The sequence below is a fragment of the Aricia agestis genome, chromosome 3 (assembly GCF_905147365.1).
Source record: "Aricia agestis chromosome 3, ilAriAges1.1, whole genome shotgun sequence".
Classification (NCBI taxonomy): domain Eukaryota; kingdom Metazoa; phylum Arthropoda; class Insecta; order Lepidoptera; family Lycaenidae; genus Aricia; species Aricia agestis.
In genome coordinates this window covers 9,530,671-9,558,392 of record NC_056408.1, presented here as the reverse complement: position 1 = coordinate 9,558,392, position 27,722 = coordinate 9,530,671, and the positions used below count along the sequence as shown (strand labels likewise).

General features: G+C 35.7%; 1 protein-coding gene and 1 pseudogene across 1 annotated transcript in view; one reads left to right on the top strand and one right to left on the bottom strand.

Annotated features, from left to right (window-relative positions):
* LOC121725766 overlaps positions 1–17,233 on the bottom strand; it is a 34,871-nt gene extending 17,638 nt beyond the window's left edge. Inside the window, exons 1-2 of the mRNA XM_042112866.1 lie at positions 16,996–17,233; positions 14,602–14,763 (exon numbers count right to left, since the gene is read on the bottom strand). Coding sequence (XP_041968800.1) covers positions 14,602–14,763; positions 16,996–17,059 — 226 coding nt within the window. The 5' untranslated portion in view covers positions 17,060–17,233. The remainder of the gene's footprint in view (positions 1–14,601; positions 14,764–16,995) is intronic.
* Positions 17,234–19,768: 2,535 nt separating this feature from the next.
* LOC121725396 lies at positions 19,769–21,109 on the top strand (annotated as a pseudogene).
* The last annotated feature ends 6,613 nt before the right edge of the window (positions 21,110–27,722 follow it).

The following is a 27,722-nucleotide window of genomic DNA, read 5'->3' as shown; positions in this document are numbered from 1 at the left end:
TGTAATTATTGTTTTTAAGATGCCTGTTTTATTATGAAGCCTTAGTCCTAGACAAGGAAGATCAAAAGCAAGAAGTCCTGTGCGTCTAGCATGCGTCTAACGAGATATCTCACTCTCGAGATATCTCGTTGAAACTACTCTTCTCATAATTTCAAAATTTCGCAAAACTCGATAAAAATATTATGTTGTCATGTTAGGGTTCGCTAATTTTGGCGACAGATCTACACGAGAAAAAATGTATGTCATCTTATGGTCAACTAGATGTCCCGCGCGACTTCGCCCGCGTAAATTAGGAATTTTACAGAAGCCGTACATTTTCCCAAAAAATATATTTCCCCCGTTTTTCCCACATTTTCCTGAGTTTCTTCGGTCGTATTAGTCTTAGCGTGATAATATAATATAGCATATAGTCTTACTCGATAAATGATCTATCTAACACTGAGATAAGTTTTTAAATCGGACCTGTAGTTCCTGAGATTGACGCGTTCAAGCAAACATACTCTTCAGGTTTATAATATTAGGTAGGTATAGATTTTTTTTAATTATCGCTTGACAAACTCGAGGCTCGATCTAAAAGACTATGAAATGGTATAATATGGTAGTGATGATGATAATGATGAATGTAATTTGCATAGTAGCATATGCTTTCTGTTCTTAAAACAACGCTGAAACTCCCAAACTTGTGTCTATAAAGAATCAGGAGTTCTCTCAGCACCTTCCGAATCACGGTATACCAGATATATCTCGGTGCAAAATCTTACTTGTTGGTAGCATATGCTTAGAATACTTCTCACGAAACCGAAGTCACCACATGTTTCCCTATAAGTTTTGAGGAGTTCCCTCGATTACTTATGGATCCTTCATCAGATCACCACTTTTGTGAATATAATACCAAATTGGGATGATACCCTATATACCAAAAGAAAAATTTTGAAAATCGGTTAACAAACGACGGAGTAATCGTTGAATATAAGAAAACGAACATTACACCTCCCCCATTTTGAAAGTCGGTTAAAATTGTAGCCTTTGTGCTATTCTGATGTATAAGGTATATTATTGTAAAGTTTCATTAAAATCCATTTAGTACTTTTTGCGTGAAAGAGTAACAAACATCAATACATCCAAACAAACTTTCGCCTTTATAATATTAGTAGAATAGAGATGAAGAGACAAACCAACAAACATCGAGAAAACATGTAGACAAAATTTTCTCGTTGGCGCATGCTAGGCGCACTGCTCATTTGTGTTGTGCAAAATGTGATTTTCGATAATAGGCCTTTGATCATTCAAAAACATTGGCCAGACTTCCTTGGTAACTTGGTGACAAATTATATTCAAACTAGCTGTTGCCCGCGACTTCGTCCGCGTTAGCATAGTAGATCACATCCCAAGTATTATTTATTGTACAAAAATATACAGAATTGACTTTTTCTGTATATTGAATATTTTTGTACAATAAATAATACTTGGGATGTGATCTACTATGCTAACGCGGACGAAGTCGCGGGCAACAGCTAGTAATATAATAATTACGTATAAATTGTAAGATTTGTAAGATTGTACGATTTTTTCCACATTTTCATCTATTTCTTCGCTCTTATTAGTCTTAGCATGATAAAATATAACCTATAGCCTTTCTCGACAAATGAGCTATCTAACACTGAAAGATTTTTTTTAATCGGACCAGTAGTTCCTGAGATTAGCGCGTTCAAATAAGCCCTTTCATATAATTTCCCACGTTTTTTCCACATTTTCCTCTATTTCTTCGCTGCTATTAGTCTAAGCGTGATAAAATATAGCTTATAGTCTACCTCGATGAATGGGTTATCTAACATTGAAAGAATTTTTCAAATCGGACCAGTAGTTCCTGAGATAAGCGTGTTCAAATAAGCCCTTTCAAATAATTTCTCCCCGTTTTTTCCACATTTTCCTCTATTTCTTCGCTCCTATTATACTTAGCGTGATAAAATATAGCCTATAGCCTTCCTCGATAAATGGGCTATCCAACAGTAAAATAATTTTTCAAATCGGACCAGTAGTTCCTGAGTTAGCGTGTTCAAACAAAGAAACAAACAAACTCTTCCCAATTATAATATTAGTACCTAGGTAACACCGAAAATGTTTAGAAAATGAAAAACGGCTTAATGTAGAAAGTTGACAATACTTTTATTGTTTTTAGAAGTAATCTCCGTTCCTTTCTATACATCGTCACATTCGATGGAATCACCGAAAAAAGCAGTGGGCCCAGTCTTCCTTAGGGGCCTCATCTGTGGCATTTTCGTACGCTTTCATCGCATCTTCAGGGCTCGTAAAGCGAGTACCTCGAATTTTATCTTTATTTCTTGAGAATAAATTAAAGCCGCAGGGCGCCAGGCCAGGACTATATGGCGTATGACTCAATATCTCAACACGTCAAATATTCAAGAGTCCGTCTCGCGGAGTGCGCTGAAGCATTGTTGTGGTGAAGGAGTGTCCTGCTTCGAGGGCGCTGCTGTCGAAATTTTTACAAGACGACAGGCATACAACGATTGACATACCATTCTGCAGTAATTTTCCTTTCATCTTCTAGTACAACTGTCGCAAAATTACATTTCCGACCAAAGAATGAGGCAATCATCTTTTCGCCTTGACTTCTTCCTTTCTTTACCTTAGTTGGCCAAACCTCGAAAGGAAACACCCCTTGAGCTGATTGTCTTTTGGTTTCGGGTTAGTAGCAATATATCCAGCTTTCATCACCTGTGAGTTTGTTAAATACAGCATTTGAGTCACCGCCGTTGAACTTATCTATCATAATATTTTTTGAACTTGACTCATAGCAATGCCTAGGCTTGCCTGTATCTGCTGGTAGGTCACTCTTTTATCTCCCTCTATCATGCGTCGCACAACACTAATGTTAACTTCAGTAGTCGCTGTTAAAGGACGTCCCTCACGCGGATCATCAGTGAGATTGCTGCGTCCACATTTAAACTCGTTAAACCAATTGTAAATAGTGACACGAGATGGGGCTTCATTATGAAATCGTAATAGCAGCCTATCAAAGCTTTGTTATTGAGTATGCCCACAACGAAAGTCATAAAAAATCATTAACAGAAAATTTTCTCGCGTTAAGTTCATTTTCACGTGTAACAAGAGTTTTAGATTTGCCGGCAATTCACCAAAACAAACGACAAATAAATGTAATATACCTAGAGTTCTAAAATTGTAATTTAAAAAAAGTTTTCATTAGTAATAATTCTAACTGGCTAGTTCTAAACACTTTCAGTGTGACCCATGTATAGATTGAAAAATTCAATGTTGTAAACAACAAACACTTTTCCTTTCACAGACTTAACAAATTCACTCCTCTCAATGTTGAAACTTTTAATTGCTTTCCTTATTGTTTTACAGATATTAGATATAATTTAAATTGAGCATTAATCAACGTTTTAATCACATTGTTCTAAAATATTGTAGATGTTTCATTTATCAAACGGTTGCAAGATCTTGATACTTGCGCGCAATTAACGACTTATATAACTCGAAAGGCGCAGGGGAGCCAAGTCAGCCAACCCACTGGCCTTACCGATCTAACATCTATCTGGGTTGCAATATACCTGTACCGTGCTAAAATAAGGACGACCCGATAAAGGGCGAGTGTTCCAAAACACTAGGAAATGACTCCAGCCAATAAATTACGATCGGCAATATCAATTGCTTTATCGACAATTGCCAAGTAATCGGATGTAACCACCGTCCACCAATAAGTTCTTTAGTAGTATCTAATTAAAAACATATAAGTACAGCCAAACATGGGATCTCCTTGATTTTTGAAACCTCGTTTGTATAGAATTGTAAGCTAAGGTCTCAAATAATATAAGAAATACAAAAGATACAATGATATTTTATATACAGACAAAACCTTTGCCAATACATAAATAATAATAAAAATATAATTATAATAATTAAAATAATTTTATTGAGTCCACAATATGCGAAGGAACTTGAAACCGATTTGAACAGTCAATACTTCAAAGGCTTTATACATTGTGCACATAATCTCCACATGCATGGACCATTAGTAAGGCTCAAAATTAGTGTCTCCACCGAGGCCAGGTGTATTGTATTCTTGTCATTAAGTATTAATACTTGTTAGTGGTATTGCACAACTCGACTATAAACATTATGGCGCAAGCCCATAGAGCCACGGACGTGTCGCTAAGACGCTTGCATACAAACTTTATGGGGTTCCGTGCCTTGAAAACAATAAACTTGAGAAAAACGTGTCTTAAATGACTAACACTTAAATTGACCTTTACCTAAAGTAGTGACGTCATCTATAAATAGATAAGGAAAAGGTGTTCCCACTGAATGGCTAACTGTTCGCTAGCATAGTCCTAACCATAACTCAACGATGAAGAGGCGTATTAATAAGAATGATTTTATTTAAAAAAAAACTGGGAACTATGCGCACAAAAACATAAAAGGTTGAGCGTGTGTATAAAATATTTAAAATCAGCCCGACCGATCATTGAGCAAAACAAATCATATAAACACGAAAATTATTATTAATGTAATTCGTATAATATTATCAGTAATTTGTATATTATATTATGTTATTCGATTTAACCATTTAGGAAATTCATTCCCTGCCTGGGAGTCATAGATCTTCCAAGTTAGTACGAAGTGTAGTTCGTACTAACTTGGACTTGGAGTTTTTTGGAATTGTGCTATCTAAAGATAGTCTAATAGGTAAAAGTCCATAATGTACGGAACCACACAGTGTGCGAAACTTATCACACTTTTCTTGTTTTTGCTGCAAAACACGAGCTAGTTTTAAAGGATGTGATAACATCTTGTTATAATTTATTGCGATCTTTAGGTATGTTTTTTGTGTAGAAAAAACTGAGCAATTTTTATGGTATTCATTTGCTCAATGTTTCTGATACAGAAAAGTAAATTATAAATCTCTGAAACTATTTTATTAAATTAACGGGAATAAACACATTTTACTAGCGCAATGGCTAAAGAACATTCCTAGTTGTGATGAGCATAATATTTATAATTATATTATCCTATCATTGTGGATACTATTTAATTTTGTGTAAAGTTATTAAATTCGGTATGTTAAAATACAGTATTATAATATTATGTAAACAAACAAACTTAGCTTATGAAGTTTTTAGTCTATAACAACAATATATTGAGCTGTATTTTCCGACAATATCGCAAAAATATGAGGAACTAAAAACTGGTACTATTTATGTACTTATAATTCATTAAAGTCAAGTTTGGCCTTATAACGTGTCAATATGCGCTAACTGTTAGCAAAGGTCTTATACTTGTTTAGATGTTTGTTCCGGTGAACCTTATGAGGGTCAGATTTTTTATCAGTATTCAGTATCGCATTAAATATTATGAAGTAAATTTTTGTTATTTACACAGATAACAATAAGGAAAATATGCGCTTGCTTCTCGGTATGTTCTAAACTTGCTCTATGTAGAATGTAGAAAGTACTTATCTAGGAGTTAAATTTGTTGTTTGAAAATATTTTCTTCTTTCTTTAATTTTCAAATGATGCCTAAATTTTAACTATTTTTAACCCACTGAACATCAAAATAGGTTTTCCTATTTCGATACGAAAACGTACTTAATTGGTACAAGGAAGAGACGTAACTAGTTTCAGTTCTAACCTATGACATTTGAATATCAGCCAACAACAAACGCTAAATAAATCTTCAGTCGGCAAATTTTGCTTTAACCACACTGATAAATGGTAATGGCATCAATTTATTGTCAATTTTTATCTTTGTAATTAATGATTCTGAGACATCAATCGACAATAACTTTGCAATTTTAATACATTTCATAATATCGAATAAATTTTAATTAAAAAGTAAAGGTCAACTTACATCGATTAGGGATAACTTTAAACCAAACAGATAGACAGTTAATAAATAAATAATAATAGGTAATACCTATTATTATTTATTTATTAACACTTAGGTGACCCGTGAACTTCGTATAACTCAACTCCTACATTTTCTTCTCTGAACTTCCAGGAATATTTTCAATTTCTAAGCAAATCGGCTCAGCAGTTTTTCGAGTTATAGCGAGACAAAAAAAAGACATTCATTTTTATATTTATAAAGATGATTCTTGAAAACGGTTTAGCTTCTATCATCAAAGTTAATAATAATTAAGAATAGTTTAATATTATATCCTATAATATAAGAGACGAAACCTCTACCCAATTGTTTATCTTTTACTGGCGGATTTTCTTAGCTTTTAATTTTTTTGTGTTTCTAGACACAATAGATCAATAGTCAATAATTGTATTGACTATTGAGTTGTGACCATTGTTTTCGTGTGCAATATTACGTTAGGGCAATACCGACTCTCACGTTAAATGTCAATATACCTAGTGTATACAGTATAAACATTCGTAGGCGAGTTATGTAAGATGTACAAGTATACGGGAAAAACAAAAATATTTTACAGAATGTGCAATAGTGTATGATTTATGTAATCACACCAACAAATCATATAATACCATGTTTGCATTGGTACACTCTCTTATCTCTGTGGACTGTGATAGATGGTTTCGAAGTTAGGCACACCCCAAAATGAAAATACAATAAAACGTGTAGTTGAGTTTGCGTTTAGACCCCATTTATACTTTAGTATTATTATTTGGCACCAGAATGGCAGAATGTTTAGACCATATTTTTAAAATTTGAAGATCTATGTTATGCACTACGGTTTATTTGACCGCGTTAATCTCACGAACCACCAAACCGATTTTTATCTTAATTGGCACAGATATAGGCCGGTAGGGCATAGGTTATATATACCACGGGGCAGGATATAGGCTATTTTTTTGCAGAAAAACATGGGATATAGGCGATTTTGGCGGTTCCCGCAGAATTCCTTATATCCGCAGGCGAAGTCACGTGAAACGTCTTGTAATAATATTAAACTGCGATTCAAATATGCACACAAATAAACCATAGTCATTATTGACATACGTACTAAATATGCCATGGCAAAATATAATAATTGCCCATTACAATGACCCTTTTTGCTTAAATTTGTAAATGCCTATTCGGCCTTGTGTAAAACACGACAGGTTATGTTCCTCGATTAAAGCTTAATATCATCTAGTATTGTAATTTTGACCCACGTTTTTATGAGTACAGTAAATCTTACTAATAATATGAAAGCGAACGGTATATGTGTACGTGAAAGGATTTTGATGAAATTTCGTAAGTTTAGGTCCTGGATTAATCTCTAAAGTTCTGCTATTTTGAATCCCAAATAAAGTAGAGTTTTCACGTAGGGTATTAAATTTACCTGTGCAAAGTCATGGTCAAAAGCTGGTTGCAAATAAATAGAGTGGTTTGAATTTTGACCCTGCAGCCAGAACTCCAGTTATACTCTACGCATATATCATATGAAAACATGTTGCAAGAAGCTAATTTTCTTATACAACCATTGCCTGCCGTGACTAAAATATTATATCATAAATTATCATATTATGCATGAAAACTCAAGAATCGAACGTTCAAAGTAATTAATTTTCTTTGAATTTTCAATGCAGTAGCACACACGACATTCGTCACATAACAGCTCGGGTCGACCTCAAGCCTGCTAGTAATGTCAGGGTGATTTTCTTAAAAGAGCATTAGCTCCTTACAGCCTATAGCTAACAGATTGACTCGGTGGATAGTGACGCCTCATTTTATATCTTATTAGTTATTTTCTTAGATAAAGATATTCTGTAAGAAGCCTAGTAATTGCTAATTGCTAGTATAACTTTAACAGTTTCTCTGCAACATTTTTCGTTTACATGATGGTATGAATTTTGATAAGAAAATCAGCAATAAGTAAATTAACATGCATATTTGTCTCCTATTGTTAATTAAAATCTATATATTAATACGCAAGCGAAAAACTTTGTATCCCTTTTGACGAAAAATGCGGAAACGTAGGTGAATGAAGCTTTGCACAGTTATAATGTATATGGTGAAGGAGTGCATTGAGCTAATATTATTTGGAAATTATGCTTTTATCACACATTTTTTTAACAAATAAAACATTACACACACTACAATACGCACGCTCAAGAAGATGACAGATTTTTGAGTGACAAACCTATACATACGAATTATACTCATTTATTTATGGTTGAAGTCTGTTGACAACAAGTTGACAAATTGAAAATGGATTATAGTTTTTTTATTGAATCTTAGATACTATTAGACAACGCTTTACACGGCCAGTCTGAGATCAGCTGAGTCCCAGAGACGAGAGTTGAAAAAAATATGATAAAGTCAATATTTATTTATTAATTAAACGTAGTAGTCCTAATGTCATTAAAACTTAGGTCGAATTTCGACCATTGGGTATCTCTAGTATTATTAAAAGGACGTAAGGTTTTTTACTACGATTATGTACCTAATTAAAATAGAAGAACGATTACGGTAAGCCATAAACAAGTAACTACTGCACTTCATTCTTTGCTCTTACTTATAATGAGGAATTGATTTGACATATACGTGGGAGAGCCATGCTTCGGCACGAATGGGCCGGCTCGACCGGATAAATACCACGTTCTCACAGAAAACCGGCGTGAAACAGCGCTTGCGCTGTGTTTCGCCGAGTGAGTGAGTTTACCGGAGGCCCAATCCCCTAACCCCTATCCTATTCCCTTCCCTACCCTCAACTATTCCCTTCCCTTCCCTTCCCTACCCTCCTCTATTAACCTATTCCCTCTTAAAAGGCCGGCAACGCACTTGCAGCTCTTGTGATGCTGCGAGTGTCCATGGGCGACGGAAGTTGCTTTCCATCAGATGACCCGTTTGCTTGTTTGCCCCCTTATTTCATAAAAAATTGATTTGATTAGGCTCTGAAATTGCTAGATTTGATTTTGATAAAACTTTGCACAAAAGTTGGTACTACTAATATACACACACTGGCAAAATTAGAGGAACATAGGTAAAAAGGGCCACAACTTGAACTCAAGTGGGTCGGGCTGAGTGAAATCCTTTTTTATAGTTACTAAGCTAATTTAAGAAATAAAATATTGAACAAAACTGGCAAGTTGACAGGTTTTTATAGCAATTATGCCCTAATAAGTGTTTTTCGATGATTGACGTTGTAAGTGTTCCTGATAAGAATGGCGTTTTAGCGGGGTGCAAGGTATGCTCAGCTTATTTGATTGTTTGGTTTTTGGAAGAACACATTGCTTAGATACAAAATTAGTGATTTCCCAGCATCTGCGACAGCTAGAGTTGTAACCACGATAGAAAAAGGTCACACCTACCGTTCGGTCAGTCAGGCCTTAGGTGTGTCGGCTTCCGTAGTCCATCGTAACTTTCAACACCACAGAGAGACTCGATCTTACGTTCAGAGATGAGAACAAGGCAGATATCGGGTGACAATGGTTCAGGATGACCATTTTGTAAAGAAACAAACCTTGAGAAATCGACCTTAAACTGCTATGCAGACACGAAACCTGTCGGAACAGGTCCGAGATGTACGTATAAGTGATTGTACAGTAAGAAGAAGACTTATAGAAGTTAAATTAAACTCAAAAGTGCCTGTAAGGGTACCAAAACTTGAGACTGGACACCGAAGAGCCAGGCCAAGATTTGCGCGTGAACATCAAAATTAGACAAGTGAGTGAAATCTTGTGCTGTGCAGTGAAGGGAGCAAATTCTGTGTACATTTGGTTGACAGGCGATAAAGAATGTGGATAAATCGTAAGGAACGCTATAGGCCATCAAACTTAACGGAAACAGTGGCCTATGATGCAGGCTTCGTAATGGTTTGGAGTGGCATATGATTTGGAACCCGCACGGAGCTGATGATTATTGATGATGGTACTTTGAGAGTACAGGGCTATAGCACAGCCATCCTGGAACTGCATGGTGTGCTTTTTGCACAGTTTTAGGTAGCAACTTCAATTTTTGGGGCGTCCATAGAGTAAAAAAATCGGGCATTATTACCTAAACGATGCTGGCATAGCCCAGGTGGAGAGGCCAGCGCGGTCTACGGATGTGGATCCGATTGAAGACATGTGGCACATAAATGGGTGAACGGTACGAGTTAAAACTCCGGTCCAAAATGTATCCAGGACCTCGAGTTGGCGCTACTGGAGGAGTAGGAGAATATCCCACAGGAAATTATTGACAATCAAAATGCAAGCATGGAATGGCGTATCCGGGCCCTCTTGAGATCCATAGAAGGCATTACACGCTTTTAACATGACATTTTTTTTAATAAAAATTGAGAATTTAACTTAAAAACTTACTACTGAAATTTCAAAGATTTTCTTAAATTTTAATTTTTGCCGATTTTTTTCTATTTTTCACGTTTTTATGCCCTAAATTCATATAAAATTTATTTTTTAATAATCAATTAGTACCTAATTAAATAAATAAATATATAAAAAACAGTGGACAATTTCCAAAAATTTTAAAATTTTGTTATGTTCCTCTAATTTTGCCGGTGTGTTTATATTCTGTGACAAAAGTAGAGTTGACCACGGGACGTGATATTTCTCGCCAATTTTACACAAGACTTCTTTTTTCGTAGGACAGCGTGTTTTTTCCGGGATTTTCTACTGCGTTTACGAAGCTGTACATCCAGTATTTCTTAAATTTATCATTTTATTCCATGACCCATATTTATTTATTTTGATATTAAATTATAGACAAGTCTAAAAGGTACCATATCGATTAACAGAACAGAAAGAAATGGCTGGCCTATGCGACGACGTACAGTCTCGAAACCGGTGTCACGAATTCTATGATATTATCCTTCATATTGTTTGTTATGTAAATATTGTTAATATGTTAGTCATAATTATTATCATAGTATCCAGCCCGCTACCCGAATATGTATGAACTCAGCGACCCACATAATTGCGGAGTGGACGTTTTGTGCACATTGCCAATAAATAGCACCCACTGGTTACTCAACCGCGTTCTACGCCAGCACGCGAACGCATAACTACCTCTATGTATTGCGGACACGCATTTACATTCGAAATATCGGAACCCTGAACTTGAAATATATTATTACAATGTGTCCCTTATGCGTTGCACATTTTTTTCGCTACTACTGTCGTAGTTTTTTTTAAATGAAAAAAGGGGGGCAAACGAGCAAACGGGTTACCTGATGGAAAGCAACTTCCGTCACACATGGACACACGCAGCATCAGAAGAGCTGCAGGTGTGTTGCCGGCCTTTTAAGAGGGAATAGGGTAATAGGGGAGGGTAGGGAAGGAAACAGGAGAGGGTAGGGAAGGGAAAAGGCCTCTGTTAAACTCACTCACTCGGCGAAACACAGCGCAAGCGCTGTTTTACGCCGGTTTTCTGTGAGCCCGTGCTATTTCTCCGGTCGAGCCGGCCCGTTCGTGCCGAAGCATGGCTCTCCCACGTAGACTTTACCTCCAAGTAGTTAGTAACTTTTAGCTGACCTAACGCTAGCTTCACTATCATGGATATATGGTCATCTCTAAAGTGATGACTAAGGACACTGAGCTTACTAAACTTCTAAAAGCTAGTATGAGCATTAGGTTATCATTGAGCTAACAGAGTAATAAATATAATTCGCTTCACAAGAAGCATTAAGTTTTAGTACTGTACACATACACATAAAATATGGGTAAAGTACTACGCGATACAATGCAGCAATGGTCAAAGATCTTCATTCTTCATACTAGTTTTATTGAGAAAAAGTTATAATTCTTGATAGGTATTTAAGTATTGAATTCAGAACTAAACTATTTTAAGTTATAGAAGACAAAAAGGTTTCGTAGAACATAGCCTAATTTTAACACTATTGCTCAACTAGACAATGGTGTACCTAAAAGAATACAATAATTGGAGCTTATGGCAGGAGATTGTTAATACAATTAAGACAAGCCTCGCCTCACAAGGTTGAGCGCACCACGTTATTCGTTATACCTTAGACCATGGTAAATACATATCTGGGGGCACGGGAGTGTCCCCGCCAAGATGAGCCAAGCGAAGCGCGCAAGGGCACTACCTACCTTTTCTCGAAACGTTTCGTCGTATTTTTGAACCCTCGTAACTTTGGTTTGAATAATGCCATATAGTTGAAATTTTTTTTTTGGCCACCGATTTTGACTAATGTGTAGAGTTTATAGATTCTCCTCGTGCGGCTGCCACATTATAATATTATTATCAAATATTTTGCCGCGCTTTAGGGTAAAATTAAGGTTTTTAGATTTAGGGTTGAGTATGTAAGGTTAGAAACTTGGCTCTACATGAGATCTCACTACTTTTTGACACGACGAACTATAATATTATGTTCTCATCTTGGCAACATTTTTACATGAAAATGTTTTTGGTGGGATTTGTTAGTTCCTAGCATCATCATCATCTAGATGACATCACTATAATCATCTTAAAGAATAATTATTGCTATAAACAAGACACAGCTATAGCGCTTCAATCCTGGATCGCATTATCGAAGTTTTCATAATAGGCCGGCTCTGTGTGCCGGCTTAATAATTATACCCTATAGTTAGAACAGCTGAAAACGTCTACAGAGTAAGCCTAGGTAAGGCAAGTACACCATCCATTCGATAGAAGAACTACCTTAATCCTCGTAGTGGTGAACTTCATTGTCCAGAAAAATGTTGCATGTACGCGTAATTTAACCGCGATTTAAAGAAGATTATTGGTAAAACCATAATTCAAATTATTAAATCAAAGTCAAACCCAATTTGCAAATGAAGTTGCTGTCATTATGAATAAACACTTGCATTTCGAGTGTGTAATTATGCAGGTAATCGTTAGGAAACAATAGTTTGTCTCATACCCACAGTTCAACACACCGTAATCAGTCGTCATCAATTATTGTAAGATGTATATCCAGTCATGTGAACACGACTGTACATTTTATTGGCGCTATTGGTGCTCAATGATGCAAGCAAACATCTATAATGACTAATAACTCTATCAATTATTATTAGCTAACAAAATGTTTGGATAAATAGGTGGTAAATTGTGATATGAGTAGCATAACTAATGTCTCGAGGAAAAGAAATCCATACTTCCACACTATACTTATATTTTATTTATTTATTTAATGATTTATTGTGCGCAAGAAATATTAACAAAATAACAATTCACACAGTAAGACGACACAAAGGATCTGCTTATTTCTAATAGAAATCTCTTCCAGCAGCCCTACGGAGAGAGATTGGATAAGGATAGCAGATAGGACGTGCACAATCATGAATGTAATATTATAAAAGTGTACTTCTAAAATAAAACTAATAAAATAATAGTAATAATAATAATAATGAACAGATAAGATATAATATGATATGAATGACAAAATAAAAAATATATAAATAAACCAAAAGCTACAACATACAATAAAATATAATAAATAGTATTATAATTTAAAACTATAATAAATACTATATGTATATATAATACTGGTATTTAAATGGATGAAGATTCAAGGTAGTGCTCTTTCAAGCGTCTTTTAAAAACAGCAATGGTGGGACTGTCACGGATGGTGTGAGGGAGCGAGTTCCACAATCTGACAGCATGAACTTATACTTTCTCTATGTCTGGCATTCATATCTCTATCGCAGGCATAAAATTAAACTGTTCTACCAAGTACATATTATTAAGTCAACTAAACTCATTCCCAGTTCGTATGTGTAACTTCATTATAAATCAAAAATCGCCAAGCAACAGCAAGTTTTAGAAAAAATGTATATTGTATTTTAATAAGGCTCGCTTTGCTCAAAAATAAAGGACCAAAAGTGCCCAGACTGCTCCTTTAAAGGCACCTCGCTTAAATGTTAGTTACCTGGAATCACCTCGTGGAGTTCAAGGTACTCCTTGCTCAAGGGGCTAAGGAACGTTAGTTACATGAAATCGCCCTGCCAAGTGGGATTTTTGGCATATTCCTATAACCAGGGGCGGCGGTGAGTGCGTTAGCTATCTAAGACGCCTTTTCAAGTTAGCACTCTTTACCAAAGAGCATAGAAACGTTAGTTTCCTGGGATCGCTTGCTGATAAGAAAGATATTCCTTGACTTTTATCGGTAGACTTGCCACCAAAAATAGATCAATACATCAAGAGGGGTCCAATATCGGTACATAATAATATATTATGCTAAAGCCAAAATAAATGAATCCCTTGCTTTATTGCACTAGATTATAAACTTATGGTGTGTAAAAACTTTCCAATTCAATCAAAATCAATATATTTTCGTAATAATATGAGAAAAAAAAGCAAAATAAGCGGTAAAGAACCAGCTACCCATACTCGTAGCTTCGTGACTACAGATCGAGGGGCTAGGTATTCGTAGGCGGTAGGCGGGCTTCATGCCTGAAGGGCGTATAAAAATTAAATCGTTTTTTATATAGAAGAAAATAGATGTAAGTACATATATTGGGAGTTTTGGAATAGTTAAAATACGAAAGATCATTTCACGTAATAAGGAAGTACTTTCATAGACACATTCAAATTTTCAGAGGTCTATTTCCCTAAAAAACGACTTTTTATACGCCCTTCTGGCTTGAAGCCCGCGATATATAATGTGTCGCTTGCTTAAATGTTAGTTACCTGGTATCGCCTTGCCGAGCTCCAGGTACTCCTTGACGGAGGGGCTGAGGAAGGAGATGGGCGCGGGAGCGGGGTCGGGCTCGGGGGCGTCCAGCGCCTGCGCCGGCTCCCGCACGCTGTCCGCCCGCAGCCGCTTCACGCGACCCGTACTCTCCCGACCACCTGCCAATCAGATTAACTGCTGATGATGATCTTGTAAATTACCTAAAACCTTATTAGTTATTACTTACTACTCTAAGGGCCTGCCGCACTGCGAATTTAACCGCACGGATTTTTTCTCGCAATTTCTTCTGAAAGTATCAGCACTAATAATAATATGAGAAAAAATTGCCGATGAAAAAATTATATGAATAAAATCGCGAGACTATATCGCGTGCATAAATTCGCTCTGCGGTAGGCCCTAAAGGTTTGGGTAGTTTATAATAAGGCTCGCATTATAAATTTAAAATTTATGATTATTATTATTAGCGACAATATGGACGGTACACTGTACACTATACAGGTGAAACAAAACAAATATTAAAACACTTAATACTTTAAATCGTGTATGCGTCAAGTGTTTCTCATAAAAGCATAGAATTCAAATGTACCTAAGTCTTTAAGCGCTGTTACTTTAATCGGGAAATCTATACAGGACGGTACTGTACAGTTACACACCCTGTTATCACTTTCTTTTGTTACACAACAATATTATTAAACACGAAAACTCCAAGAAATCGGGGCTGGGTAACCAACACAACGTCGTTACGTCCTTACTTAATACTTATCTATCTGACTAGTACCTTAACCCTTATTACCACCTACCATACCTCTCACAGACCACCCTTTTTTAATCGGGCTTTGGCCCACCACACATTCCCAACTCTGTATCTCCTGAATCACAGACCACCCTGCTGATTTTGTTATTGTTAATATTTTTGCGCTGGAGTGTTGTATCGACTTGTTGGCTTTTGTACCTTTTCCCCGCGCCCATAGCTACCATCCAACGGCTCGGCAAGGTTAGGCGTGCCTTGCGTTTGTCTAAGGTTAGTAAATAAAGACTTGCGGAGGTCTGAGAGATCCCTGGTAGGAGGTTACGTAAGTAATGAATTGTTATTTTTTATTGGTTTGGAAATAATGGCTCTATGTTTAGTTCTTATTGAGCGGTGGTTAAGCGACGAATGCAGAGATATGAAGCCGGTCAAAAGCCGCAACATTATATTATCCCGTTGCGGCTTTTGACCGGCCTTCTTATCCTTCAGATTAACTTGACTCAGCAGATATCTCATGCAGCAGCACTGATGAAGAGTGATCGGCCGTTCGTAAAAACTGTTCCACTGACGAATATAAAAAAACACAACACATCTGTTTTGAAAGCAAAGCGCCTATTTGCCTCGAATGATCAAACAAGATGTTCGATCATGCGAGGTTTTGATTTATTGATAACTAGATGACGCCCGCAACTCCGTTGCGCCAAAACTCGTTTATCGCGCAGGAATCGTACATTTTTCCGGGACTAAAAGTTCTTATCCTATGTCCTTTCCTGGGACTAAAAAATTATTCGAAAAATATTGTTGATACTTATTCATGTTTAATAATGAGTAAAGTAGTGAATTAGTACATTATTTAAATAAAAAATTGTTTTCCTCTTTTTTTTAGGTACCTATAACATACCCAAACATACCCCTGATAGGGGTATGTTTACAGGGGTAGATACCACATACGTACACTGCAGGTGGTTGTGTGACAATTATATAATGTGGTAAGGGTTAAATTTTTACAAATTCTGTAAATATATTAGGTACTTCCTCTTTTTTGGAACTGGGTTTAAATATACTTAAGTAGATAAATACGTCAATGAGGGTAAGTACCTACATAATTAAAATATCTAAGAATGAGCTTTTACACCGTTTTAGATCTCCACTAGACTAGATATGCCTAGACTTGACTAGGCAACATTTTCTTTTAAAAAATTATGAAAAGTGAAAACCCAAACGCAATACAAAGATTTTTATTTAAAGAGTATGTATGTATGTATGTATGTATGTATGTATGTTTTTATAATATTATGTGTTCGCATTAACTACAAGTTCGATTTAAGTAGATAATTCTTTTTGTGTTGTACTAGGTATTGTTCAACCTAGGGAATGCAACAAGTTTCTTAAAAATCGGGTCAGTAGTTGTTGAGATAAGGAATTTTAATTCTCAATTACGTACAATAAAATTTTAAATATTTTGATGTGGGTTATATTATCTTTAAAAAATACTACTGTATATATAGTAGGTTTTTTAAGGATTAAAATAGTTGCTATGGAATTTCTCGTGAGCGAATCTGACACGCACTTGGCTGATTTTGTAATGAAAATTATTATTTTTAATATCAGAATATAAAAATATCTTATTTCTAAGGCTTACCTATTAAAGAGAATAGAGATATTAATAGAACTGGCAATATGCGAAGCGCTTGTCTCCTGTACATATTGATTTGAATTGAAATACGCTACAACAATCACTGAATCATAATTTTATTCACACTCAATCAATTCGTGTCTATTTATAGCACCATTTATTAACAAAATTAGAATCACTATTCGATTTCGTTTCGTTATCGAGACCGCACGAAAGTGACGTGCTCAGTCGTGGAAAGGCGAACGCGCAATGCGCCAACAAATTACTATGCGCTTTGAAGATATGACATTCCTAACTTTAAACTTTAGCTTCTTGACCTTTACATTATCAAAATAATTATTACAAATCTAATATATAAAAATAAGTCGGGTTTTCCTTCCTGACGCTATAACTCTAGAGCGCACGATCCGATTTCCACGGTTTTGCATTCGTTGGAAAAAAAAATCAGAAAAAACTGTAACGTGTTGAGGAAATCAAAAGTATTTAAAATTTTGAATATCGGAATGTTGAATATAATATTTATTTATTATTTATTAAAAATTCGGTTCGGTTCATAATATTATACTGTCGATTGGACAAGTAAGATGGATAGTAATGGGAGGGGGGGGGGGTCCCAGGACCCCTAGGACCCCCCCCCCTTATATACGCCCATGATAAGTATATTTTCTTTTTCAAAACTTTAAAATGGCTGCAGTTTCTGAACCCACCACTAAAATAAAAAACGCTCTTATTATTTTTTAATCAGTTTTATCTAATGTCCCCAAAACCTACTAAGTCTCCATGACGCTGTCCTGGGGGTCCGGACCCCCCTCCCCCCCCCCCCCCCCCATTACTATCCATCTTACTTGTCCAATTTCGACAATAATATATCGGTGCGGTACATGTATAAAAAATATTTTTGATTTCCTAAACACGTTGGCTATTTGCTGCTGCGGAACCCTTCATGGGCGATTCCTACTCGCACTTGGCAGCTTTTTTACGTTAGGGACCTTTTCAAAGCTATATCTACGCCCGTATCTCATCTTATTGATATCTAAATAAATACCTTTGTAATTTCCGTCATTAACTTTGTTTAATAATATTTTTTTCAAAAATGTGTGGACCGTGAACGTCATTTCATGTTTTAAACGGACCCCGAGTGAAACTAATTGGTGACCTATAATATTACTGTTTCGTTTTCACTTCTACGGTCACTTGAAGTCCAGTCTTGCTTTTCTTTTGTAAGTTGTAACGTTAATCTGTACTAATATCATAAAGCGGAAGAGTTTTGTTTGTTTGAACGCGCTAATCTCAGGAACTACCGGTACGATTTGAAAAATTATTTCAGTGTTAGATAGCCTATTTATCGAGGAAGGCTATAGGCTATATTTTATCATGCTAATACTAATAGGAGCGAAGAAATAGAGGAAAATGTGGAAAAAACGGGGGGAAATTATTTGAAAGGGCTTACTTGAACGCGCTAATCTCAGGAACTACTGGTCCGATTTAAAAAAATATTTCAGTATTAGAAAGCCTATTTATCGAGAAAGGCTAAAGGCTATATTTTATCACGCTACGACTAATAGGAGCGAAGAAATAGAGGAAAGTGTGGAAAAAACGGGAGAAATTATTTGAAATGGCTTATTTGAACGCGCTAATCTCAGGAACTACTGTCTTGATTTGAAAAATTATTTCAGTGTTAGCTAGCCCATTTATTGAGAAAGGCTATATGATATACTTTATCACGGTGGGAGTAATGGTAGCGAATAAATAGAGCAAAATGTGGAAAAATAGAGGAAATTATTTGAAAGGGCTTATTTTAACGCGCTAATCTCAAGAACTACGGGTCCAATTTGAAAAATTCTTAAAAATTAGATAGCCCATTTGTCGAGGAAGGCTATAGGTTAAATTTTATCACGCTAAGACTAATAGGAGCGAAGAAATAGAGGAAAATGTGGAAAAAACGGGGTAAATTATTTGAAAGGGCTTATCTCACGAACTACTGGAGCAATTTTTCAGTTATTTGGCACAGATAAGAAATAGACCACGTGAAGGATCATAGGCTATTTTTTGTGGACTAATTTGTCTGTGAAATATCTAATTTACGCGGGCGAAGCTGCGCGGAACGTTATATTTCGCGTGGTCACGACATCGCGCGTAAACGGCTGGACCCATTTTTGTGAAATTTGGTATACTTAAAGATACTTTGTGTGGCACTGTTTACATCGGCTCTGAAGTATTTTTACTTTTTAGTGTTTATAAGTGGTCAAAAGGTGAAAGAAAAGGATGAAATGTACAAACTTTTAGTTGAACTCAAACATATATTGTGGACAAAGTGATACAAAAAGTGAAAAAACAATAAAAGTGAAATAAAACCGGGCAGCTTGTTGTGGCCATTATTTAAAAAAAACTATCTCACAGTGGTTTAAAAACTGAATCAAATAAACAGCAACCGCCAAGAAGTGAAGTGCAATAAGTTTATGAACAGTTAGTGTCGCCTAAAAATACAAAGAAGTTTCATAACCTAAAATCGTCCTACATGATAAGCAAAAATCACTCATACAAAGAAAGTAACGACATCTAACGACTTAATGAAGAACTAAAACGAATACAAGTCAGCTATCGATCAAGCTACGTACACGGACCAAATAGTTTCGGTATTCGCCAACAGAGGGCTCTTTTATCTCCACAAATATTTCCGGAAACCGTTACAGGAGGGCGCTGAAAGCGGCACCATAAATAATATTCATAAATAGTATTTAAAAATAATATCTGAGGTATAATTTTACTTCTTATTAAAATGGAAGAAGTCATGATTGCACTTCGCCACATCCAAAAAGATCTTGACGAACAAAGAGCAGCAATCTTGAAGAATAGCGAAACAGTGACAGAACAAGTTACCCAAAATATACACACAATGCTGAATGAAAAATTCAATATATTAGACGAAAAATACGAAGATCTAAAGACTAAAATGGACAACCAAGAAAAAATACTCTACGTCCTAGAAAAACAAGCAAAACAAAGAAATTTAGTTTTCTTTGGGATAGAAGAAACAGAAAAATCATACTCTAACTTGGAAAATAACATGATAAAATTCATTAAAAAATACCTCGCTATAGACATCGAACATAGAGACATACAAGAGATCAAGAGAAAAGGCAGAAAAGGAGATAAACCCAGACCAATCTCGGTTACATTCTCTTCCTTGGGCACAAAAATTAATATACTCAAACAAAAAAGTGCCTTGAAGGACACATTATATACAAGAGGATTTTATTTTTCCACGAATTGTTCTAGAGAAGAGAAAACAACTGCAAGAACAAATTAAAATCGAAAAGGAAAAAGGGAATACCGCTGTCATAAAGTATGATAAACTTATAATAACGAGCAAAAATAATAACTCAACGAGTAGCAACAAGAGGACTATGTCTATATCACCAGAAAATAACGGAGGTAGAGCTCTAGCCGACAAAAGAACGCAGGCCGTAAAGAAAAACAAAACCCAGCCTCCTGCCATCAGAAGAACTTCGAATCTTTCGGATGGTATGCTTAAGCCAGGATTGCTTAACTTTTTGACTACCAAGACCCTAAATAACGAGCCTAAAATACAGGACAGCGAAAAAAAGCAACAATAGCAACTACCGACCCCATCTCACAAAACTTACAAACAAAAACTCGATACAAGAAGCAAAACACGTTCTCCAAGCCGGCTGGTCACCGTGGAGGATCATGACCATAACCCTCTAAAGACAAAAATAATTAAATCAAGACATGAATCAACTAGTCTCTACATTCTTACCTACAATGTAAAATCACTCTCTTCATATGAACGTCTTCTAGAATTGAACGAATCGCTCAAGAATATTAAATCTGACATAATAGGTCTAGCTGAAACCAGACGCATGGGTAATAAAATAGAAGAGTTTGAGAACTTCATATTATGTTATACAGGAGAAACTCCAGGAAGATATGGAATAGGCTTTATAATAAATAAACGACACAAAAATAACATCGAAAGCTATATTGGTCTCTCCGAACGTGTAGCAGTACTAAATGTTACAATTGAAAGCTATTCTCTATCAATCATACAAGTCTACGCTCCCACGGAAAAGGCAAGCGAGGAAGAAATTGAATCTTTCTACCAGCAAGTCAACTTAGCAATAGAAAAAGCTCATAAAAACTGCATATTGATGGGATACCTAAACGCTAAAATTGGTCAGCCCAAACAAGATGAATACGTTATTATGAAACCGCACGGATATGGTGAAAGAAACGAAAGAGATCAAAGATTGATAGACTTTGCTTTAGAAAATAAACTTTCGATTCTGAACACATTTTTTAAGAAAAAACCTAAGAAAAGGTGGACTTGGAGATCGCCCGACTGGAATTATAAAAATGAATTTGATTTCATACTATCGAATCGACCATGTATTTTTCAGATCATAGAAGTTATGAACATGAGTTACCCATCTGACCACAGGGCGGTCAGAGCAACAATTACTTTAGCCATGTCAAAAAAGAGCAGAAGAACTTATAGCAACCTTCAAAATATTAATTTAACAGTAGACCAAGAAATTTCAGCATTTAAGGAAAGTCTATTTTCATATGCATCCCAAGGAAATCTAGATATGAACGATCAAAAATCTATACAGGAGTACTATGACGACCTAATAAAAATTATCGGTAAAAGTTTGCAGTACGCAAAAAACAAGAGTAACAATAATAAAAATCACGAAATTATCTCTACTCATACATTGAGGCTACTAAAGAAAAGACAAGAACTACAACGGATAGAAAATAAAAGTAGAGCTACAAAAAGCATTTACCTGCATTGTATAAGTTATGTAGTAAAAACCTTAAGAAAGACTATGCAAACAACAGACATAAAACTTTTGAAAAACATCTGAATGAAACAGGAAGCACAAAGAAGGCCTACAAAGAACTAACAACTAACAAAGATGGATCGGCCTAAAACAACGATAAAACACTTACTAAATGCAGGGACATCATCACAGTAGTGACAGAATTTTACAGACAATTATATACAGCTAGTCAGAATAAAAACTCTGAATACAGACAACTAAGCTCAACCATTGCAAGCAAAATACCAAGCGAGCCCTGTATTGAAGTATCTGAAGTATTAGAAGCAATAGGGAAACTAAAGTCAGATAAGAGTCCAGGCCCTGGATAATATAACAAATGAGACATTAAAAGCCGCCTCTACATTACACTCAGTCCGACTAACTAGCCTATTCAATCGAATTTTAGAAACTGGATGCTCCCCTACTCAGTGGTCAGAATCTAACATCATTTTAATTTACAAAAAAGGAGACCCAAAAGACATCGGTAACTACAGGCCCATAAGTTTGTTACCGTGCATATACAAGCTTTTCTCGAGCATTTTAAATAACAAAATAAGTACAACATTCGAGGCTAGCCAACCTGTAGAGCAAGCAGGCTTTAGAAAAGGATACTCAACAATCGACTATATGGTCGATACGATAGAGCTTATTATAGAGAAATACCGACAATTTTAACCGACTTTCAAAATGGGGGAGGTGTTCTTACGTTCAACGATTACTCCGCCGTTTGTTAACCGATTTTCAAAATTTTTCTTTTGGTATATAGGGTATCATCCCAGTTTGGTATTATATTCACAAAAGTGGTGATCTGATGAAGGATGCATAAGTAATCGAGGGAACTCCTCAAAATTTTTATGGAAACATGTGGTGACTTCGGTTTCGTGAGCAGTATTCTACGCATATGCTACCAACAAGTAAGATTTTGCACCGAGGTATACCTGGTATATCGTGGTTCGGAAGGTGCTGAGAGAACTCCTGATTCTTTATAGATACAAGTTTGGGAGTTTCGGCGTTGTTTTAAGAACGGAAAGCATATGCTACTATGCAAATTACATTCATCATCATCATCATCACTACCATATTATACCATACATCGTCCTATGGTTATGACTTATGAGCCTATAATGACTCTGTTATTGGTACTTTTCATAGTCTTTTAGATCGAGACTCGAGTTTGTCAAGCGATAATTGAAAACAATCTATACTTAATATTATAAGCCTGAAGAGTATGTTTGCTTGAACGCGCTAATCTCAGGAACTACTGGTACGATTTAAAAACTTATTTCAGTGTTAGATAGCTAATTTATCGAGTAAGACTATAGGCTATATATTATCACGCTAAGACTAAGACGACCGAAGAAACTCAGGAAAATGTGCGAAAAACGGGGGAAATATTAGAAATAACAAATTACTGGAGCAATTTTTATGGCAATATTTGGCACAGATATAGAGTAAACCAAGTGAAGGGAGTAGGGACATAAGAGCTATTTTTTATGGGAAAATATACGGATTCCGTAAAATTCCTAATTTACGCGGGCGAAGCCGCGCGGGACATCTAGTTTACCCATAAAAATGAAAACCAAATTAATGGATACATGTCTGACTCCATGCCTATTATATGCCTGCCAAACATGGAAGTTTAGTAACAAAGTAAAAAATAAAATTACAACATGTCAACGAGGAATGGAGCGAAGTATGCTCAGCGTGAGCAAAATGCAGAGAATAAGACACACAAAAATAAGAAAAATTACAAAAGCATCAGATGGCCTTAGAAAAGCTCCAGCATTAAAGTGGAAATGGGCCGGACATGTGGCACGACTCCAAAACCAGATTTTTGGCGTGGGAGAGCCATGCTTCGGCACGAATGGGCCGGCTCGACCGTAGAAATACCACGTCCTCACAGAAAACCGGCGTGAAACAGCGCTTGCGCTGTGTTTCGCCGAGTGAGTGAGTTTACCGGAGGCCCATCTTTAGAGGAGGCCTTCACCTGTGGAGGGGTTCTTACAGTAGAAACAAAATAAAAATGTTATTAACCATATTATATAGTATTAAGATAATGTTATTTTACTGTTAAGAAATAAAAGGCATTTTATTTTATTTTATATAAAAATACTTTGAGTCCCGAAAAAGAACAGGACACATTTCCCGGAAAAATGTACGGTTACTGCACAATATACTTGTGCGCGTAAACTATTCAATCTATATTGATAGAATTTGGAATGGAGATACTTTGGGTCTCAGGAAAGGACAAGGAATACTAATTTTGTCCCGGAAAATCGTACATTTTCCGGGACAAAATTAGTGTTCCCGCAAAATAAAGTTTTCTGATTATCGCCTAAACTATTCAATCTATTTTGACGAAATTTGGTATCGCAATACTTCAGTATCGGGAAAGGACAAGGGATACTTTTTATCCCGGAAAATATACAGTGCCCGCCACAGAAATGGATCTAGTGCCCGCACAATAAACTTTTATGATTCTCGCCTAAACTATTTAATCTATTTTGACGAAATGTGACATGGAGATTGGAGATACTAATTTGAATCTGGGACAAGGAATATTTTTTGTTCCGGAAAAATGTGCGGTTCCCACACAATATACTTTTCTGATTTGCGCGTAAACGACTCAAGCGATGTACGGGAACAACTATAAACTGAAGTCCACGTGGACGTGTATCTACTGTATTGAAGCGGAAAAAGTCACGGGGGAACCGCTAGTGCCATTGGCTAGTGGTTTATAAAATTACTGACCTTACAAACATTCTTTTATCAAATAGTAAAAACCGGCCAAGTGCGAGTTGGACTCGCCCATTAAGGGTTCCGCAGCAGCAATAAGGTTTATTTCTATGAAATTAAAAGGTTTTTGATTCATTTTTATATTTCAGTTGATTTAATGAAAGTCAAATTAAGGTTTACCAGTTACTCTTCATTAGTTTTTATTATACCTACGAATAATAAAAACTAATGAAGAGTAACTCCGTCAAAAAACATGCTCTAAAATACTTGTCAAAAAGTGTACCTTAGGTACACATTTCAATACATTTCCAATATTTAGGTGGCCTTGAGGGGTATAAAGGCTGACGTTACATGACAGTTCGAATGGAACCAAATTTAAAACGGTAATAGTATGGGAGTTATGTTTCCTAAGTTTTTATTATTCGTAGGTTATAACGTATAAAAAAACTACTTGTTAGATCTCGTTCAAACCAATTTTCGTTGGTAGTTTTTATAGTTATGTACATCATACATTTTTTTTAGACTTATCATACTTTAGAAACTTCTAAATGGTAAAATATGTGTCCCCTCTATGTAGAGGGGACACATATATTACCACTTTGGAAGAGTCTCTCTCGCAAAATATTCAGATTAGAAAAAAATGATGTTAAAAAGCTCAATAATATAATGGAACCCAAGTGATAACCCAAGACTCCAAGAGCCAGCCACAGCTAGATTTTCGAAATTTTATACATTAGCTAAAACTTTTCCTTTTTATGACCCCTAGAGGTAAGTAAGATTTAGGATTTAAGACCAGCATTATATTATAACTATGGAGTATTGGAGTTTCGGTCACGGTTAGTTTAGGAGGTAGTAAAGCAAGAGGTAGTAAAGGGAGTAAAGCTCACTTTTTTTTTCTTCGGGGTAACTATAGGAATCTCCTTTTCCACTGCCGGACATTCTTCCCAGCTGTTGCTTCCTACTGCCAGAGCCCAGACAGGTGGTCTGGGATCTGGCAGTAAGAAAAGTCTGATAGAGGAAGTTTAAGGTTTGATTTAAAGTTGTCTTGCAGAGGAAAGCTGCTGTCAGAAATATTCGGCTTCAGGAGAAATTTGGGAGAAAGATAAATAACTACATAAATGAAAAAGTTAAACCCAAATCAGATCAATTATGTACTTTATTATACAGTAACACTTTAGTAACTAATTACACTTGTCGGTTCGACGTTTAGAACAGTAATGAGAATACCAATATGGCGACTATCCTATTTATACCTTTCAGAAATAAATCATAATAATATAACAGTTTTAGAACTACCTTATAAATATTTGATAAAATTTTAAAATAATAACTTGATTTTATAATAATGAAATAATTGTATAATAATAGTTATGTTGCCAATCAAACTCACATTTGAGAATTAAACTGAGTAAATAAATATTGATCATGATTGTAAACAATTATTATTTAAACAATTTCTAACATAAATAATAACCATATAGGTTTCAAATTTCCCGCTTTTTCAACTTGGCTCTTGCAATGGCCAAAATCCTAAAAGGCTAAAATCCAAGAAACATAAGAGGATTCCACAACGCCGTTTTTCCATACAAACGCTGTCCCCTGTTTCCTCCCTGGTTAATGCCGGTAGAGTTATGATTTTTTTCCTGAATATCTATGGCCACTATTAGCATGTCCCTATGTTTTCTTTTTTTTTCATAATTTAATTATTAAAAAAGATAGAACGTCCAAAAACCCAAAAAAATGGCCAGATTTTCCTCTGTGTTCAAATACCCAGAAAACAAAACTGGCTAGAATATACAAAAAAAGTAAAAGATAGGAACACAGCTCAAGCCTTGTTTCAATTCTTAATGAAAAAATTACTTAAATCGGTTAAGTTTTGGAGAAGGAATCAGCGGACAACGAATCGAAGATTTTCTGTTCTTTTATTTAAACTTTTGTCGTGTTGTCTCTATCGCGCTCTGCGGTGGGAGATTTGAGATTGGTGAGACAGCAATACATTTTCAAATACCTATTTTAAATTTCTCTCGCCCCTGGTGTATCCTCTTAAAAAACATATTATATTAGGGTGAACATGACTAGTGATTGGACAGTTCTAGTCATTGGACAGTTCTAGTCATTGGACAGAGCACAAAAACACTATATTTATTAAGGTTGCTTTAAAAACTACCTGTTTTTCTTTAAAATCAAGCGTTTTTTTTACTTTAAATACAGGCAATTTTTAAAGCAACATTAATAAATATTGTGTTTTTTTGCTTTTTCCAATGATCGGTACTGTCCAATCTACTAGTCATCTACCCTATAAATAAGATTCTTGGCTGTATCGCATAGTTAACTTAACTGTGGGCCCTCTAGGTCTGTTAGGCATCCATTACACGGCAGGTTTTGCTGTCAGTTTTACCACAGTTATGACTGTATAAGTGTAACTGGTGGATAACCTACCGTGTATGACAGACGGTTGCATGAAGTTGATTGACGAAAATCTTGATATTTTGATTTTTGCTTCATGCAACCATCAGTCACGAATTTTGAGTGAGTGTTGTCACATCTGACAAAATAGAAAAAAAATTAGAAACATACCTTTGAAAATTTTGACTTTGACTGACATAAAACCGAAGAGAATTGAGTGACCGTCTAATACCATTCGTCAGTAGATATATCAGTCACCATCAGTCTTGAAACATAATTCATGATAGACGAAATTGACTGTCGCTTGCCGCATGCCTCGTGTAATGGATGCCTTATTGTATTGAATCTGTGCACTGTTCAGTGTCAACTGTCAAGTTCAAGTTTCAAGTGTGCAGTGTTGCCAATATAGCGTATTTTATGCTAAATTTGGCATATTTTTACGTTGTTTAGCATATTTTATTTGTTGTTTAGCATAATATATAGCATATAATTATTTAATAAAAATTAAACCCTGAAACAAATGATCCGATTCAATTACTAAGCGTGTGTACTAAAACCGAGTAATAATTTCTCTGAAAAGAGTATTCATTAAATATTACTCATTATTATCACTACCACATTCTAACGCCGCCAGAATTGAACGCGTTTTCAGCCAAATGAATGTAGTTAATAAAGCGCTTATTCCACCTTACTAAATTTAGACGTCTAAATGATTCAGTAACTAAATTTAGTCAAGTGAAATAGCAT